The sequence below is a fragment of the Opisthorchis viverrini genome, assembly GCF_000715545.1.
Source record: "Opisthorchis viverrini unplaced genomic scaffold opera_v5_168, whole genome shotgun sequence".
NCBI lineage: Eukaryota > Metazoa > Platyhelminthes > Trematoda > Opisthorchiida > Opisthorchiidae > Opisthorchis > Opisthorchis viverrini.
The window spans coordinates 131,199-151,374 of record NW_008751823.1 but is presented as its reverse complement, the minus strand read 5'-3'; the positions used below and the strand labels follow the sequence as shown (position 1 = coordinate 151,374).

General features: G+C 47.5%; 2 protein-coding genes across 2 annotated transcripts in view; one reads left to right on the top strand and one right to left on the bottom strand.

Moving 5' to 3' along the window:
- Positions 1 to 11,154: 11,154 nt before the first annotated feature.
- T265_07323 (hypothetical protein) lies at positions 11,155 to 16,499 on the top strand (the record flags this gene model as incomplete). The annotated part of the gene is made up of 4 exons (XM_009172815.1): positions 11,155 to 11,200; positions 12,251 to 12,551; positions 12,589 to 12,679; positions 16,440 to 16,499. 4 exons carry the CDS (start codon positions 11,155 to 11,157, stop codon positions 16,497 to 16,499), a joined length of 498 nt encoding a protein of 165 aa, XP_009171079.1.
- A 2,873-nt stretch (positions 16,500 to 19,372) lies between these two features.
- T265_14261 (hypothetical protein) overlaps positions 19,373 to 20,176 on the bottom strand; it is a gene marked incomplete at both ends in the record, with an annotated part of 13,768 nt that continues 12,964 nt past the window's right edge. Inside the window, one exon of the mRNA XM_009172832.1 lies at positions 19,373 to 19,454. Coding sequence (XP_009171096.1) covers positions 19,373 to 19,454 — 82 coding nt within the window. The remainder of the gene's footprint in view (positions 19,455 to 20,176) is intronic.

The following is a 20,176-nucleotide window of genomic DNA, read 5'->3' as shown; positions in this document are numbered from 1 at the left end:
TGAAAATACCCCCCGAGATCACCAAGACAGGAAACAGATGAGTATGCCCAAGTGGTCCCCTCGGAGCCTTGGACTCAGACATGACGACCAATTATTAGATCTGCTAGCCTCCCCGGTGGCACAACTCTCGGTTCCTCACTCTATGAGGCAGCGGAGAAAGCGTTCATATGCTTGTCCACAAACCGCTTCAGCCCTTTCAACAAGCTTTGTGATATTAGACGGTTAGCTTGCCTTAAACAACCGTTCATAATCGCACTCACGGGGGCCCGGGTCCCACCAGATGTCTCTGACTCGGAGATCTCGATAGGCGGTTACTCCGATTTCCGGAAAAACAGAAATGCGCTATTCGAATGCATGAAACGTTGCCGCGGAAACAAGTCATCCGCGTTCACCTTGAGGAACATGAACGGAAAATACACAAGTGACCCAACAATTGTATCTGAAGTTAACAGGGAACACTATGCAGCTCCATATTCAGCTCCAGGCGCCTCTTCAAACACAGTCTTGCATAGGGTAACTAAAAACGGCCTCTAACCGACCTGGTCTTCACGGTGGAAGATATTCGTCAACTCTTGCACGAGATCAACCTATTCTACGCGTTGGGGCCTGACGCAATCCATTCAAGGATCCTGAAGGAACCATCGTCTACACTGGCAAATCATTTATGCCTGGTGTTTCGTTAGTCGCTTTACGAAGGCCGCCTTTCCTCTCCTTGAGAGGAAGCGGTTGTCACGGCAACCTAAAAAAGTGGCGACCGACTATCGCCTGGCAGCTATAGGCCTATAAGCCTCACCAGCGTTCCGTGCAAGGTGATGGAACGCATTCTGAAGTGAGCTATCCTAGAGCACCTTACTTCTAACAATTTGATATCTCAAGCTCAACACAGAATTTACCCCAACCGTTCTTGCGTGACAAACATGCTTGTGTTTAAAGATACCTTATCCTAAACCAAGGACGAAGAACTCATCGGAAGCCATATTTTTGACTTCGCAAAACATTCAGTTGGGTTCCTTACTTCCCGCTGCTCCACAAACTCGAGTCTCACGGGATTCAAGGGGATAATCCTTCACTGGATCAAGGCGTTCCTATCAGACAGATCCTTCCGAGTGAAGATGGGTCCTACCTACCTTTATCCTGCATCGGTCTCCATCGGAGTACCTCAAGGCTTCGTTTTGGGACCATTGATGTTTTTGATCTACGTCCACGACCTTTCAGATGTTCTTGAAAGTCCACGCCTACTCTTCGCGGACGACCTGAAGTCCTGGAGTTCAAATGCCGGTGTCCACCAAATGGATATAGCCGCTTCAAAATGGTAACTGCTGGGCCGACACCTTCCTCTGAATGACGAAAAGGGTGTCCGTATGTCGCTAGGAGGAGACCCAGCGAATGCCTTTACCGTGCATGTTCAGAAAGGACCAAAAACATAATGAGGATGGACAACAAGAAGGATTTGGGTGTCTGGCTCGCCTCAAACTTGTCCTTCTCACTGCACGATGAGGAATCGGCCCAAAAGACATTCGCCATTTTACGGATGATCCGACGCACCTTCTCCCGTATTACCCGCATGAACTTCCAAATACTCTATGGGGCCTACATCAGACCGCTCCTTGCTAACCAAGTTTTCTAGTCAGAAAGTGAGGAAGACGTCACCTTCATTGAGCGTATCCAGTGATCTGCTGTGAGAATGGTTACCGGCCTCAAATCCGTGGACTACGGAACGCGTCTCGCGGTGCTTGATCTCTGTCCCTTGGAGCATCGTCGCTTCTAGGGGACCTAATTCCTACTTATGCCCGTTTTGAACAAGGTTTGGCCAACAGGTTTTTCACCGTCGAACCGGCAAACACACCGCGGGGACATGGTAAGATTTTCAAGCTCAGAGCGCACACATCCACCAGGCAAAATTTCTTCTCATTTCGGGTAGTAGCTGCGTGGAATGACCTTCCTCCGACGGTTGTCCACGCTCCATCTAGAACCCAGTTTAAGGCATTATTAGACATCTATTTATGCGAATGTTCGCGCTGGCAAGCATACTGCCCCGCGCTGAGAACATAAAGAGCAGTGCTACACCTTTTTTCAGTTGTGCCTTTCAGGTGAACGACAGCCATGGACCGACAAGAACAAAATCGACCAGGGAAACTTGTGCAAAAGTTTCGGTCCAGTGTATCGATGCGTGAATCCCTGTAGTTTCAACGGCATATTTCTCCAGCGTCTCGACCTTGGTTTTTCACCCGCAATTGGTAATGTATTATCGCCCAGGCGCAGCTTGTGGACTACGAGTCATTTTATGACCTCGAAAAGGTAAGGGGCGTTGACCAATCAGACCGCGAGGCCTCTGGGGCAGGCCCTTCGACGTTGGGCGCGTTGAGATGCTGAGGTGCTTGCTGAGTGGACGTCCCCTCAGTCGCGTTCTCTCTGGAACCTATTCCCGAAATCTTGCTTGTGAGTTTTACAGCGACCCAATTTTTTTCTGCCCTGGTATTGGCCTACTCCCTTAGATTATATGGAATATTGGAAATTAGAGTAATCGTCGCTGCACGAATATCACTATCACCACAAATTTTCAACGTTTCATTTTTGTGACCTATGAGGCGTTCACGAAAGGCTTCGTAGGCTTTTAGTAACAAATATAACCTTACTTTCGTTTATGTGCACTGCAAGAGCGTTTTTCACTGTTTGTTCCAGTTGCACTCCGTCTTTGCCTAAGGTGTAACGTTTTTAAAAATATAATCCCTGGCGACTTACTCGGTTTATACATGCATGTAATGCGAGTGTTTTTGACACGAACCAGTGGTACCTAATGCGCAATCCAATGAATATGTGTAACTATACGGCCGCAAATGAGGTATTTATCGTTTAGGTCCAATTGTATAGGAAAATTTTCAACGTTTCATTTTTGTGACCTATGAGGCGTTCACGAAAGGCTTCGTAGGCTTTTAGTAACAAATATAACCTTACTTTCGTTTATGTGCACTGCAAGAGCGTTTTTCACTGTTTGTTCCAGTTGCACTCCGTCTTTGCCTAAGGTGTAACGTTTTTAAAAATATAATCCCTGGCGACTTACTCGGTTTATACATGCATGTAATGCGAGTGTTTTTGACACGAACCAATGGTACCTAATGCGCAATCCAATGAATATGTGTAACTATACGGCCGCAAATGAGGTATTTATCGTTTAGGTCCAATTTGTATAGGACGAGCCAACAAGAGATTGTTCACGAAGTTGTGGTAATTGCATCACCCGATGGAGAACATTGACTCTCCACAATGCGAGAATTCATAGAACGAGGTGGTCTGGGGGTAACTTTCTATTATTTTTTGTGGTAGAAGTGTAGTAAGGTTTTTCCATCGGAAGTCCAGTATGTCCACATTTATAGAAGCGGCGAGGAAGGACGGAAAGACCGTGACTACAAGCGCAATATCCAATACGGCGAAATAAGCTTGAGACCAAAGGGGCCTGGTGTCTTTCAGAAGGCACCTGCTGTGCACAGCCGCATTAGCAGCCGAGCGGTTATACCTCACTTCCTTCACCCTCGGACCCGATTAGCCTCTGCTTTCAACGGGGTCAAGTGAGTGACTAGCTACTTCAAGGGAACACTAGTGACCACTTCCTCGTGGGTCAGAATTCGAGATCAAACGATTAAGATGGTGTACCTCAACAAGCCCCTTTTCCTCCTGGCCAATCGAGAGATTTCGTTCATCCTCAGCCTTTCATTCACTGGCCCATTCCCATACATATTTCACCCAAGTCTTCCTCATTCATTTTCTCACGAAGAGACTGGACCTTACCATGGTATAACGGTTTGTGTGCCTGCATGACTCATTGCGCTACACTGGATGGTGTCCGTGCATTACTCACAAAGTCCTGTACCAAGTTGACCAATGCTTAGAGGTCTGACCAGTCTCCTGGCCCTCCAGATTGGGAGTTGGAACGTGTGGCCACCTGTTCTATAAATACGGTAATCCACGTGCCCTTCCCGTCATACACCGTTGCCTTCCTGTCAGAATTTTGAGTCAAAGGCTTTGACCGAGGACCCTAAATGTTCTCCTGTCTAGGCGTGAGCGCCCTGGCAGTATCCAGAACCACATAACACCATGACACTTACAACTAACAATACTCTCACGCTACATCGGGCGTCGCGTGGTGTCACTAACCGGGTCGCCTTACTCACTCTATGCAGCAGGTCGGGTAAGGGAAAACAGGCTGCTGCTGACGCCTCTCTTCTTACACTTTCAGGTTTTGCCTCTTCTACCCTACCCCACCCAAATTGGAATACTCTCTCTGCATAACCAAACACCAGGACTGGCGAGATGGCTCAGTGGTTGGAACCGTGGTTCGAAACCGACCTCTGTATCCCGACTTCCCCTGTCTAGGCTTGAGCAACCTGGTAGTATCCCAGCCTCCGTGCTTCCTTCGAGTGGCATGGCAGCTGGGCACCGCGTAGCAATTATTATCATTATTAGGAATGACCGCTTCGCTTGCGGTGCATCACACTTAGCTGCAGCTTCTGTGCATCCGACTTTGGTAACAACCTTAAACACTTCGAAGTCTGCTTTCAAACTTCGAAAGCCTGTTTACTCAACCGCCTTCGGTGTTCGCACACTGAAGCAGGTAGGACAACGAGCGGCTCTTTCTCGTACGCTGGATTTCCTCCGGATTGATGTATGGTGTCTGTGAGGGACAATGATACGGGATGCAAGTTATGTAATTGAACTGTTCACTCTCTTACTTTCTTCAAGTCTCCGACTGCGTACCGCTGGTGATGCGAAGACCCCCGCTCCTGGATATGCTGGATTAGATATTGTGTTGAGTGATCTAGCGGAAGTGTCCCTACTTATTTGGATAGTCGCTGATAATCGCCCTTGCAATGTTCGTTTTGGAGCGTATGCGAAAGAATCCCGGGGAAGTTGTCTATAACACCCTGTTTACTGTTTCTGCTTATACCCCAACAAATTCACTCTAAGTGCTCTTTGGCAGTGACCTGGAAGCTTGGAAAGGGTTTTGGTTGCTGGTGACATGAACGCCCAGATATGTAGACTAAGCGCCGCTGAGGCCCAATCGGGTGATCGTCTTTGGTTTAATACGGATTGCACGGACACCGTGGAGCGCTCACTGCAGATTTGTGTCGGCCAGAGACTGTTTTTTTGCAGTGCCGATTTCGGAAACAGCGAAAGTCGCTTGGTGACGTGTTGCCCACCAACGGAACAGTTCCGAATCCAAATAACCTACATCACCGCCAGTTATTAGTGGAAAAGGTCGATCACTGCCTGTCGCACCTTACGGACTCCGACCATGTACTTGTGCTTTGCTGCTCTTCATTATGCTTTTATGGTCTACGCAAAACGCGCACACCTCGATTAGCCACTGGGAAGCTAGTGGACTCAGAAATTAAACGAATTTATTAGAACCGGCTCCTTTAATACCTGCCGTACTGTCCGAAGTGGGATACAAACGGTCTCTGTGAAGAGGTGCCCAAAGCGCTAGTCAAAGCGGAAACTTTTGTTTGCAGTACGACCCAGCCAACCTCATCCGAATATTGGATCTTTGATGGGATGGTGGCTTTTCTGGAGATCCGGTGACAGATTCCCCCTGGCCGCAACCACAACTCAACCCGATTCATCATCTGGCGCCAGGTGAAATTGAATGTCCGTGCTGGCCGAGAGGCTGCCCAAGCTGCCAATTTTTCTCACAGATAAACGAGCCAATTTATCAATGATTATTTCGCTCACGGAAGGCTTCTTTGGACACGTTGCACATATTGGCTGGGGTAGTTTGGGCTCATTATCAGAGTATTTTGCTTCCTCCATTTCTTCAGCAAGCTTCTTGATCCGCGCCGATGCTCTTTTTCACCTTAAGCCTGGCAGTTGGCCGGGCGGTAATGTATTGTATTGGGGGGAATGTATTGTAGCTTTGAGCTGTTTGAGAGTGTTTCTAGAGGCCCATTGCTTAGATATACTTGGTTTTGCCGTTCCACAAGCGAGGTACCCAGCTTCTTGCAGTTTTGCAGACTATTTCCCAGCAAGAGCTAACATCAGAAGACGTCTTGCCCGAAAGGAACTCCAGTAAACGGTTTTATCGGGCTCGCTTCACATCAGGTTCCGAGAGCTTCTCAAATCTCAGGTAAGGTCTGCGCGTCTTTCGTGCCCCTAATAAGCGCAATGGTAAGCAAAGGCCAACACGCCTGATCCGGATGCACACAAATGTTCCAGAACGACCAACAATCACTAAATAACCCACGCCACCCATGGCTTGCGTGCGGTGCTCACCTTGTGGCCAGGTTGCTTCGGTTGTTTAAGGAGTCAGTACTGCAGAGGAGCAGTATGTGGTAAGCATATAACTGTACCAAGAAGTATCTGTTGTCCGCATGTCTTGAATATCAGCAATGCTAAATCCACCTACTTGCGCGATCACAACAAATCTGAGCCCTAGCCCGCCCCAATAAGACTGTGAAAACTCTTTGACTATATTAGAGCTGAAATATGTCGGCGTAAGCAGGTACGATGAACAGGCGGTGATTACCGCCGCGTTCACGGGATATCCTTTCCCGACAACCAAACCGCGAAGAAGCGACTATCATCAGGTAACCAGTCAACCAGAGATCGTTGAGCTCGGTGACTTAGAACAATACAAACTCTAGCAGAACCAGCAGTATCGGCTTTCGGATCATCAGAGGTACCCAGTCAGAGGCGATCGGAAACCGATTGGGAGGTCGATTCAACAACCGTATCTGAGTCTCGGGTCGTCGTTTCAGGGCGAACATGCAACAGCAATGTGCTATGCAGCTTGTTTCGGATTGCGAACGTTAAAGACTGCCAGGTGGACTGAGTGACTGGGTTTGAAGAATGATTTTTAAGTGGCTGTTCGTGGCGGCCGAATTAACTATAGATAATGCAGCTAGCATCAGTCAGTGAGCGACAAACGAGTCTGTCAATTCGTAAGAATGTGTCTATGGAGGTGTCACTAGAAACCGGGTGAAGAGAAGAGCTAATATGTGAAAGAAGAGGTAGGGAGACGTCACCAATAACCTGCTTTCTGTAACTCGCCCTGCCGCACTCCGCACGTCGCAAGTGAGGCGACCCGGCTGGTCCACGTGACGGCAGCTAGCATCAGTCAGTGAGCGACAAACGGGTCTGTCAATTCGTAAGAATGTGTCTATGGAGGTGTCACTAGAAACCGGGTGAAGAGAAGAGCTAATATGTGAAAGAAGAGGTAGGGAGACGTCACCAATAACCTGCTTTCTGTAACTCGCCCTGCCGCACTCCGCACGTCGCAAGTGAGGCGACCCGGCTGGTGGCACCACGTGACGGCCGATATGACGTGAGATTATTTGTAAGTGTGCAGTTCATGTTCTCACCTGGGTTGGGATACTGCCACGTGGCCGGTCCTAGACAGGAGGGTTAGGGTTCTCAGCTAAGGCATTTAGCTCATATGTACAACCACAAGACAGCGGTGATTGGCGTATTACCCTAAGAGGAGTCCACATTATAGAGACGCAGATCGTCACACATGTTCCAACCTCCAACCTGGAGGACCAGTAGACTATTAGCCAGACCTCTAACCATTCGTCAACCTGGTATGAGAGGCTGTGTGAGTGTCACAGAGAGCCGGTCACACGCATTGTCAATATAGCTCAGTGGGTTATCAAGGTGCACATACCGTCATACCGCGCTGAGTTGCGGTCTCATCGTGACGGACGGTGGCGAACGCCCCTAGAACACTTTGACCCCACGGGCATTAAAGTCTGACCATATCAATGATGAGCGTGAGGTAGCTCAGTGATTACGGCGCGAACTTACTGACCGGATTGTCTGTAGTTCAAACCCAGCTAGGCTGTCTAGGCTTTGGCAGCCCGGCAATATCTGTGCCCTCGTGCTTCTTTTGGGCGCCATGGCAGCTGGGCACCGGAAGGGTGTTACAGCTGAATGATATGAATGATAAAGCTGAGGAAGAAAGGTGAAAGAGGATGGCCCTGTCTGATGCCAATTGTTATACTGAACTCAGGCGCGAGCTTCCCGTAGGCCGTCGCAGCTCCACGAGAGTTTGTGTACGAGGTAAGGGGGGTCAAGAATTTATGGTGGCGTCTTCGCTCCACAGACACTGCCATAGTGCCTGACGGTCCACAAAGTCGAACGCAATTTTTTAGCCAAGGAAGCAGTGTCACTGTCCTGGAATCTGTCAGAGGGTGAAAATATGATTGATTCATCATCTTGCAAGACGGGACCCAGTTTGGCTGTCAAGGATCTGCCTGTTGGAGTGTTCAGTTAACCTTCAAAGCATACTGTCAGAGGGTGCCTTCGATGCCATAGACACCAGGCTAATGCCCCGGTGGTTTTTACAGTGTTCGGGCACCCTTTTGAAGACAGAATTGACTGAGATGCGCCCCATTCTGCAGTGGGTTTCGTCAAATCGGTAACTAGGGATTCCGCGTCCTCTTTGAAGATGGCTGGATGCACACCACCCTATCTCGCTGCTTCCTCATGTTTCAGCAAGGATATTTCTCATTTTATTTCTTTGGATAGACAATTAGGTTTTGAATTCTATTCCCACACGCACTACCTTCGGGGGCAGTTTCAAGGAGGCCAGCTAACCTGTTCTTGGAATTATTCGGTCCATCTTTACAGTCGGCATTTTTGCGAATAAATTACCAACCGGTCTTTTCCCCTCGACATCTCACTGACTGTTGCGTTCTTTTAGCCACCCAGTCGTATAGAACATGGCTGTTTCCGGCGACAAAAACCTTCCCCATTTCCAGAGCTTTCGTTATGCACCTAAGCTCCTTAGGCCGTTGATTATTTGGCGCTTGAGAGAGTTGCATGTTCCGTTGTACCTATTGTCTGCTGATATGGATTTCCTGGGATCAACCATTGCTAGCCATCTCGACGATATCCAGTGGTCATCTTTGATCATATCGGAGACGTCGGACAGACAGCACTGAACGCCGCTAACATAGTCCCTTCGGCATTTTCCCATGATTCATTCACGTGCTCGCTACCAGTAGTGTTGGTTTACCGTAAAGAGTAGCTTAGCTAGCTGAGATCGATACTGCTGAGCCGTGGTAGTTCTCCGAAGATGGTGGATTGGCATGCTTATTGTTGACTTGCGAGGGCCTAAATGGAAACGAACTGTCAGGCGTACTGGCACCATGGCGTGATCGGAATCAAGTTGTGTACCGAAAGGGGATAGCAGTATTGAATAGTGGCTCTCCACCGGTGGCTGATGGTCACCTATCCAACTTGATCCACGGTTGATTTGCACTTGGTAACCACCAGGTTACGTGATGGGAGTATTTGTTCTGAGAATTTCTGCTTGCCAGAAAGCTTACAGATGGAAGAGCCGCTCCCTGTGATCTGTGTGACGATCGTCGACTGCGAATCGACCCTCCAAACGCGATTCAGCGAAACTCAGACTCCAGACTTGGGCATTGTTATCGCCCGAAAGAATCACAATTTCAGTGCTTCTTGCTTGAACTAGTAAACCTGGACAAATTTCAATAGAAAATATCCTCAGCGTCAGACCTGCAGTCCGTTGGGACATACGTCGACAGGCACCGTTTTCTATAGCCAGTATCACTGAACTTGATGGAGTTGGATAGCCGAACGGTGCAAAGGCGACTATTCACTTTAATCCATTTCAGTAGAACTCTTTCAGCTCTGGGGCTGAAGGCTGATGAGGGGTGCACAAAGAACTCTGCGGACAGATGGTATTTCCCGGTTGCCCAGGCCAAAGAAGAGGGTTTAGCTGAGTTATTCATCCTTCAGCCTTTGACTCATAAGCCTGACCAAAGATACATTGTTCATTAGGGCGAGATGGCTCAATGGTTAGAGCGCGAATTTACTGACCGGAAGGTCCGTGGTTCGAACCCGAAATCTACCTCTCGACTTCCCCTGTCTAGGCTTGGGCAACCTGACAGAATCGCAGTCCTCGTACTTCCTTTGGGTGGCATGGCATCAAAGCACCAAAAGGGTGTTACAGCTGAACGATTTTCAGGGCTTTCTTTGGGGACCATACACGGGACCAGTGACTCATGATCGTTCAGCTGTAACACCTTTCCGGTGTCTAGCTGCCATTACACGGGGATGAGGCACGAGAGCTTAGTTACTACCAGGTTACCAAAGCCTAGACAGGAGTAGTAGAGATGCGGAGATTCGAACCGTGAAAAGCCTAGACAGGAGTAGTAGAGATGCGGAGATTGGTTTCGAACCGTGAACATTGCGGAAAGGGGAAGCAGGTTTCTGACGAATAGGCGGATACAAGAAATTACTACGAAAACCACATGAATCTATGGGAAGCAGTAGCTTGCACCGAATCCAGGTAAGTGGGGTCATCATCATCACCACTATCATTGACAGCATGACATCAGTGTTAACATCGATGCTTCACTGCCGTACACGAGTGGAACCTAAGCAACGCTGCTGTCATGGTCATAGGGTGGAAGGGAGATGAGCTGCTCAGGGTGGTTGGTGGCAGTAAAAAGCATGTTCTTCCTTTCTGCAAGATTTTGTGTGGGGAGGAAACATGAGCCTAAAGATTTCGGAATAGGAGCAGCTCGAAGTACATACTCAAAATCCAACAAGAAAAGCCAAGACGCATCACGTTGGAATCGTTCAGCTGTAGCACCCTTTTGGTGCTTAGCCGCTATGCCACCCGAAGGTTGCATGAGGGTTGGGATACTGCCAGGTTGCCCAGGCCTAGATAGAGGTAGTCGAGGGGCAGAGGTCAGGTTGGAACCACGTGGGATGGCCGATAAATACATGTAAGTAAGTTTCCAGGCCAACGAAGCCTGGAAACTGAGACGGGCGGTCGGAAGGTTGATAGAGAAGAGCGGGCGTAGGGGAATGGGCTACACTTTTAATGAAAATTTTGGCACAATGACAGGGTTGGGAATAGAAAGTAAGTGAATGGCCACGTACATACATTTGGGACTCTATGAGGAGGGGATGCTAAAGGACAAGAATAGATGAATCAGGTTATTGTTATTCAAACCGCACATGTTATATGGTGGCATCTTATAATCCTTTTTGTTTTTGCTCTGTTTGTGTTGCATTTGTTGATCGAGAGGCGGTATCGCAGTTCCAAGGCCTGGAGTGACAACTAATGCGAAGCTTGTATGCGCTGGGATTTGTAGTCCTTTGAGTGACAGCGGGAGCCACGGCACTATGTTAAGAAGTTTGAGGATACAGGATTGGCGGTTACGTCGACGAGGTGCGTTCGTGAGCAACAACCAGAGTTCAGTGGCAGACCTTAAGATAGTGATGAATAAAGCCTTTTTGCATACTTAATACGGTTTATTTGATCGAAGGGGGAGCCCCAGCAGGTTGATTGCATTCTACTGAGGACGCTTTCTGGCATGGCGACGAACCGGAACCCATGACGCATGCAATCATTATTGACAGCAGTAAACCAGAAATACATACCGGTACTTAACTGCGAGAAGTATTAGTAAAGAGTTGAAACAACGGCGAAGAGTAGGAACTTAGTGCGAAGAAGCCCCATGTCGTTAACGATTATTATTGTTATAATCACTATTATTGTTACCGCTATTATTTCTCGCAGCACACTGGGTATCAGGCGGACCCCATCATGGGAGGCGAGTCGCGCCGACACATTCACCTAAAAATATCCAATAACGCTTTCTTAGTGTGGACCGGTGAAGCACTGTGATTCTGGATAGTCTCATTGACCACAGGTCATCTGTTTTTTACTGGCCGTATTCAAAGACAGAAAGATAAACTGCGACCGTTAGGAACTGAGAACTGGTGAATGTGTGCACAGTGATTCTGGATAGTCTCATTGACCACAGGTCATCTGTTTTTTACTGGCCGTATTCAAAGACAGAAAGATAAACTGCGACCGTTAGGAACTGAGAACTGGTGAATGCACGCACAGAGCTTGAGACAGCCTAGTGATTAAAATGCGAACTTACCAGCCAGATGGTCCGTGGTTCGAACCGGACCCCGATATTTCGACTGGCCCTATCTAGGCTTCGGTAGCCTGGCACTATACAAGCCCTTGTGCTTCCTTCGGGTGGTATGGAGGCTAGAAGCCGTTACAGCTGAACGACTACTATTTTATCGAATGCATACCGATAGAGCTGCTTACCGACAGCGTGGTCAGGAGAAGGTTCATTGTTATCTTTTAGTGGACGGTGCCTTTTACCAACCGTATCGTATAAAATACATGTCCAGGGTATCATGAAATTTTCCTAGGCAAGTGGGACTGTTTAATTTTTTACGTCTTCTTCATATTCCCTAGATTGGAACATTGAGTGGAAGCCTGCTCCATATCCATGCACTGCAGCACAACGTGAGGCAGCAGCAAAGCGATATGGACTTCTTTTGACCGATTATCAACCATTCGAAGACGACGGCTATGCTCCTGGTGACTACCCGGATATGAAGAATTTTAACGAAGCTAATAGGGATCCTTGGGAACATTACGACTATTATCCGGTGAAACGGAACTACAATGAGCCTGTGCCCTTCTATTGGGAATTCTATTCCGAAGCTGGCGCAGATCCCGACTTTCAGGAAGTGCATCACTATGGCCAACCTATGTATGTTTCTCTATTCATTTAATACCGCCATTCATAGGTGGTGGGTATTCTTCAAGTTCCTCCTCCCACCGATATTAGTTGGTGGATTTGCTCTCCTTTTGGAACCTTACTCGTTTTTTCAGCCGGAGGTAAGAAGGATGTGTGTAAGCTGGTGTGTGATGGACTACTGCACTCTCTCTCTCCGTTTTATAAAGATGGCTTACTTGAGCTCTCTGCAGCTTTGTGAACTTAATTGTTCAATAGGACTTTCATCTGTCAACAAATTCGGTCCATCTATAGATATCCAAGTTCTTGCAAAAGCTTGAGATAGCTCAGCGGCTAAGGTGCGAAATTATTGACCAGAAGGTCTCTGGTTTTATCCTGACTCCGGCTTTTTCGTCGCTCCTGCTCAGGCTTGGGCAGCCGGGCTGTATATCTCAGTTCTGGTGCTTCCTTCGTTCATATGGCAGCCATAGACCGAAAGCATGCCGTAGGTGGACAAAGCCACAGCTGTACAGCTTTTATGAAGGAGATGCAAATATAACCATTTAGCCATACAGTAAACTGGAGCATCGATCATTCTATTTCCGCAGAGTCTTCAAGATTCTCCTATCTGCTCTTGCAGTAGTGAAAATTAGGGGTCCATCTAGGTTAACAGCCTGGACAGGCATGACCAACTAACAGACGCTTCACCTACCCATCGGTACTCCATTTACCGTCAAATCCTTCAACAAAGGACCTCCGTTCGGTGAACCATGATATTCATGAGTGTGGGATGTCCCCTTAGGAATATCTCGCCTTTACGTCTAACTAGTTAGTGGAAGTCAGCACACTGATCTCAGGCAGACATCACACCAGTCCTGACCGGTCCAGCCTGTGACCCGTGATGGAAAAAGCCCTGACGTGCCCATCCGACAGTACCGGCCTGAAGCGTAATTAGAGCTCACCCAGCAGTCCCTCACAATTCAATAGTAACGCGTCATCAAAAAACAAAAGCCCAGCAATAAATCCACGGATTGTTTACCATACCTCTCTGAAGCGAAAAAAGCACAAAAATCCGTAAATCAAACAGCTTTTCGGTCCTGCTGGACCGTTTATCTGGAGAATACCTGTTTTAAACACGTTCGGACAATGCTTTGGTGATATAAAAACACAAGCGCCAGGAGTTTTCATGCATCTGCGCGCAGCTACTCTGTTCCATAAACCAACGGGTTTACACCCGCCGAATGTCTTGCGCTCCATGAAAAAAATTGTTGTCACTCCATTGCCACGGCTTTACCGATTTGATTTGATTTTCTGCTTTCCATCTGAAAAAATGGGACCTCAATTCACTAACAGAAACGTTTTCTTGAAAGATGGTCTAAACACGTTGAAGAACAGGTCAGCTGATTCCCATCAACCCAACTTTGAGAGAACCATATGAACTCTACTGGAACGTCAAAATCAGCCTCCAATTGACCAAGGAAGTCCAGTGTGTAATTTTATTGCTTCAGTGTACCAAGCCACCTGGCTCATATAATCTATCCTTCACTCCTCAACGTCGACAGGTAGTACTTCGTGGCCAACTTGACGACTTTAGTCCGAAAATATTCAGAATATTCAAAGAATACTAACAGAATGGAACTCCTCAACGGTGATTCCCTTGTTTAAAAAGGGTGCAAGAACATCGTGTGAAAACCACGAGGCATCAGTTTAATGGCCATTGCTTCCAAGGTGCTCTCTGGTACTAGCCTATGCAGGTTTATCCATCATCGGGAGAGTCAGATTGGTGAGGATGGATTCCATCCTAGAGGGGTCGCATCGATCATATCTTCACCTTGCAGTAAGTGTTGGAACTGCACCATTCGGACGGCCGACAATGGTAGTTTTTCTTGATCTGAAAGCTGCTTTTGGTTCCGCGCTCCATATGGAGTGGTGACAGACAAGGTTATCTTCTGTCACCGTTTCTGATTGACTTCTTAATCGATGTACACTTGAGTCTTCTTTACCTGCCTCTAATGCCTGGAATATCGAAAAATTCATGGATATTCGTGGATATTAAGTACGCCGACGACATCACTCTTCTTGGATTAGACCCTTCAGAAATGAAAACCATCTCAAATAACCTAAATAATTCTGCTGCACAGTTCTGGATGCTTTTCGCACATCTAAACTATAAACTGCTGCCAAACGATTGGATGGGATTAAACCTAAACCTCATGCTTACAAGTGAACTTATGTTTATGTATGTGTTTGTGTGTATGTGTTTGTGTATTTGGGTAGCTGCACACATCCCGGTGGATTGGGGAAAGGCGAAGTTACTTCCAGAATTGGGAAGGCCAGGCCATCGTTTGCTCACCTCCGACATTTGTGGCGTCAACGTGACATCCGCTTGACTGTCAAAGGTAGAGTGTACTATGTTGCAGTCAGAGACGTGGCTGTTGCCTGTGAAAGACCTTCAAACGTTTTCTGTGTTTGACTGTCGGTGCCTCCGAAGTGTTACGCGGGTCTGATGGGGACATCAGGTCAGTAATACAGAGGTACGCCAGATGGTTCTCGGGAAAGTCCATACACACTTTTCATAGATCAGTGATCACACACCACAAGTTACTCTGGTCAGACAGTGTAAATTGTATGCCAGAGAGCCGTTCGCTTCATAGGGTTTCCCTCAGCCGGACTTGTGTCGATGGAGACGACACAGAGGCGGTCAGTCCGTCATTTGCCAATAAAGTATGAAGATCATTACCAGTCAACTGAGTGGCGTTGTTGACTGCCGCCTCCCGGGATGGGTACCGTGGGACAAACAACCCAATGGTTGGTGACCCTGATAGATATGGCTGTCACACAACCAATGGTGGTCCTTCAACAAAGCTATCATCCACAGCATAGCTCTCCTGCCACACGGGACTGACAGACCCACTTGTCGTGAGTGCACAGATTGGGCCATCCTCGCTGAAATAAGCTGTGGAAGCTGGAAGCATTACTACAGTACGGGTTTTTTCAGCTGAAAAGCCAAACTAAACTGTGCTTCTCACCTAGACTACTCATCTACCCTGCGTCTATTCATCCGTTACGTCAATTGGTTGATCAGCAATCCTAAGGTGTGGTCCTGACTTTACCCGGTTTTGGAGTAACTCTTCGCATTCTGCGGTTTGAAATGTATGTCAAGTTACATATTCCTGGATGATCCGATTCTACTATTGGATATTCAGTGTATCAAGTGTGCGACCGAGCACTCCGGTGGATGGGGAGGAACACGATCACAGAGCTATCGCAGCTGTTTTGAAGCGACATGTCAACAGAGAGGCGTACTCGTACGTTTTCGCAGGGTTGGACGTGCAGTGGTTTCGTAAGGTGCGGTAATTTGAAATGGATAGATTTGATCACCAAACAGCAGCAGGAATCCTGTAGATCTGTGGTGTCAGAAGCAAGTATCACTTTAAGGCTATTATAGCTGGTCTTTTGGCACAAAGGGGGCACTGTCTTAGTACCTTTATCAAATGAAAGTTGCAACCAATTAATGTGAAAATCAGCTTGATTCGCGCTCTGACGGTGGTCGATAAACTTCTACAGGGCAATTGCAGAGACCATGAACCTTGCGGTTAGACGGATGCAACTTCAGTTTTTAGACACTGGCACTTTTGGAAGATTAAATCTTAATATCACCACCCTATCGGTGATACTCCCCTTCCCTATGGTTAGCAGTAAGTTTGCTGGATTCTCTACTTTTCCGTCTAAACGATTTAGATTACCGCGGTATCTGAGGACATGGACTAAACGACTAGACTGCCATGAAGGCTTTATTGAGAAGAACTGGAAAAGTCGATGAGCCTCCCTGCAACTATACATCCAAAGATATAACCGCGAAATGCGCGCTAAGATGCGGTAAAGTGCTTGAAGCGACCTAACCTTACAGAGCGCACTTTTCAGGCTGAAATTCCACCAGAATTCGAGAATGATTTAATTGTGGAACTTTGTGAAGGAGATTGAAGTAAGGATCCACCCGATGACTACAGTGCGTCAGCTCACGGAGCTGTGCGACCAGGTTCTGCTGAAGTTACTTCTGCAAAGGAATAGTGTGGTCTCCAACCTGGTCGTAGCACAATGGAATTGATGTTCACCGCATGTCAGCTTCCAGAAGAATCCATTTTTCGATTTCGTTGAGCATTGCCCTGAGCAGTTTTGTCTCACCACGACCACCCGCCAAAATTTGCGAATCTTGCACGGTGCCTTCTTAACGGAGTGAAAGTAGTGAATCGATTTTAGCCAGGTTTGAAACCAATGTGAATGACGTAGAACAGGGTTGCAGCCTTGTGCTTATTTTCTCTGATCTATACCTTACAGCCACTGTGTAGGACGATCCTCGTGTTAAGTGACAACGAATTGGGTTTGCAACCACTGCAGTCACGTTCACACTGATCACTTTGAAAAACTGTTCAGCTGTAGCATCCTTCCAGTGCCGAACTGCCATGCCACCAGAAGAAAGCACGAGGGCTGGGATGCTGGCAGGTTGCCCAAGCCCAGACAGGGGAAGTCGAGAGGCAGAGGTCGGGTTCGAACCACGGACCTTCCGGTCGGTAAGCTCGTGCTCCAACCAATGAACCATCTCGCCCCACACATTGGACTGATTGGTCATCATCATAAAGCGGTCCATTGGTTATTACTGTGATTTTACCGAACCTGTCTTGGTTCTTTTAGGACACCACACAGCTAAACCGGCAACGGCATTAGAAGTGACTTTCCGCAACTAGCCGTATAGCCTAATCCTTTAGCTGTAGCACCCTTTCGGTGCCTAGCTGCCATGCTACCTGAGGGCTGGGATATTGCCAGGTTGCCCAAGCCTAGATAGGGTAAGTCGAGAGACAGACGTCAGGTTCGAACTACCTTCCGGGCAGAAGTGACTTTCCGCAACTAGCCGTATAGCCTAATCCTTTAGCTGTAGCACCCTTTCGGTGCCTAGCTGCCATGCTACCTGAGGGCTGGGATATTGCCAGGTTGCCCAAGCCTAGATAGGGTAAGTCGAGAGACAGACGTCAGGTTCGAACTACGGACCTTCCGGGCAGTGAATTAGCGCTCTAACTACTTGAGACATCTCGCCCGAACCACTTATTCTAGCAAATTAAACTATGGCTGGCCACAGTACTCCAGGGTTTGGGTTATCATTACTTAGTCAACTGATTAGCTCATTATTAACAGGTCACCAGTTTGCCCGAATAGTTATCGACAGGAGTACACCAGTAGTAATATTCGGCTCAACCGTTAACTTGTCTCTTTTCGGATCTGTGAGTGAGTGCCAAGCCCACAAGTGCTTGAAGTGACTTTCCCTGACCGCTTTTATACTGATTAAGCTAACTGTTGACACACCACCTGGCCACGTCTGATGCAAGTGCGCGTTATGAGTGATGTGGTCCATCGTGCTACCTTATACTATAGACGTCAACTGTTCATTCGTCCCTGTACGGTTCGACAGTCACGAGCCATCAGCGAGACGTGCTAATCGTCCGCCCCCGGGTTTAGGCTGGGTGAGGTTTATCCATACGGTTGTACATGCAGCTCGGTGTAAACCACGTATGTCATGAGGGGGCCAATCGGCGTAGTTAAATTTGACAAACGAATGCGAATAAAATATCAGTCCAATGGTTGTCTTTAGTGCTGGGCTACAAAAACCCTGAAGATGGTCATTTAGAGGAGAGGAGAGGCGAACTTGTATGCGTGTTCTCATATTGACATGACCAGAATCGATGTGCTCACAATGTAAAAAGTGACATTGGATTGCAGCTATCCACCCGTAACAGATGACTGCGCGGCCTAAGTCCCTGACTGGTTTGAAGTGCTCAATATCCAAGTTACACGTTGCAAATAGCAGTTAAGAACCAGTGTGAATTACTGCTAATTATGATGATTTGTTTGTATATTAGTTCCCAAAGATCGTATCAACTGAAGACAGTCGATGTTCACAACGTAACCGAAAAAATCACCCGTCATTATTCCGACGAGGCATTCTACGTGTTCCTTCAGTACTTAGTCGGCTAGCCGCATCATGCATATTGTTAATTGGAGCGTATACTGGGACAACATGCGAATAACGCTGTATGGAGTTGGCTTAATATCGATTGAGTACTTCGGAAAAAAACAGCGAAAAGTGGGCCATTTTGTTAGGTTCTTTGGATTCTGGAACCGAGTGCATCAATCCATGACCAACTGCGTTAGGCTCACAAGATAAGCTTCAAACAGATTGAGATGCATTAATGAGTTAGATTTTCTGTTCGTGTTTTAGATACAGCATAAGTTGGTGAACTATTGTAGAGCAGTTGGAGCGAGAGATCGTTAATGATCACCGATGATAGTCGTTAAGCTGTAACACCCCTTCGGTGCCTATCTGCCGCGCCACTCCAGGGGAGCACAACTTAGAGGGGAACAGTCGAGATGCAGAGGTCGGATTTGAACCACGGACCTTCTAGTCAGTAAGTTCGCGCCCTAACCGTTGAGCTATCTCTAGAGTGAGAGAGATATGTAAATTGTCACATCATACGCTAAACTTTTGACGACTGTCAGCATTTTGGAATGTCATTCTGATTAACTCTCCTTTTATCCTTTCCAGAAGGCGAAACAGTTCCCATTTTGCAAAAAGGACGAACACTACACCTTTGAACCCGAAGTATGAACTCCCTGTCACTCCCCATATAACTTCCCCATCCGAGTAGCACAACATAGAAAACGCTATCATTCTTCTCTTATTCGTCGGGGGGAATATCCGTCGAATGGTACAGATAGGACTGACCGTCCTGTATAGTGGTATCAGAAAGGGTAGCCATAGGAACAGTTAACGTTTAATGGAGAGTCCGACTTTTGTGCCACAGTCACGTCTTCCGACTTGTCTGGGATTTTAACAAGGCGTATTCGCGCTCCTCAGTCCGGTTAATGAAAGCACGCCGCTCCAGATAGCTACAGAAGAGAAGAAAAAAGATGTGCGGGAGCTTCGTATCAGGAAAAAAGTTCAGCATGTTATGTGCCGTTACTCTATTGACAATAGCCCCAGAAAAGAGTGATTCAGTTTTGTACAGCCACGTCATTTTATTTCAATGAAGCCTGATAAGGAAGAGAGAGAAAAGAGATGGAGGGGGGACCTAGGCCTACCCTACGATAAACACTTCATGTGCCTATAACTCCAGCACTCAGTCAGACAACCAGGATAGAAGGTGAAGGACGAAAGCGACGCTCGCATTCCAATACCAAGTTGGTCAATGTTTGTAGTTCTGACCAATACAGTCTCTTGGCGCTCCAGGTTAGAGGTCCATCTACCGAGGCGAGTGTTCTCCGCGCTCCCTTCAGGATGGCGAAAACCGCGAGGTGGACAGCACATGACTTGGTAGAAAGGCGTGAAAGAGACCACGAAGAGTTTGGGTGTTGTCGGTGTTGTGCGACTTCCAGGATGGGGTCCCCCGTGACCCAGTCTGTGCTTGGCTGGAGACGTTGCAAGAAATGGCGGCTAATCGGTCAGTGGCGTTCGTGCTGTCAGTTTCTCTCCAGATTGTCTGATTGAGCGGTTGGTGTAGGAACCTCAGTATGCTTGTAATAGGCCAGCACTAGATCCGCTCCTCATCCACTCTTCCATTCTCTTCACTGTATGGATTTTAATATATATATATATATATATATATATATAT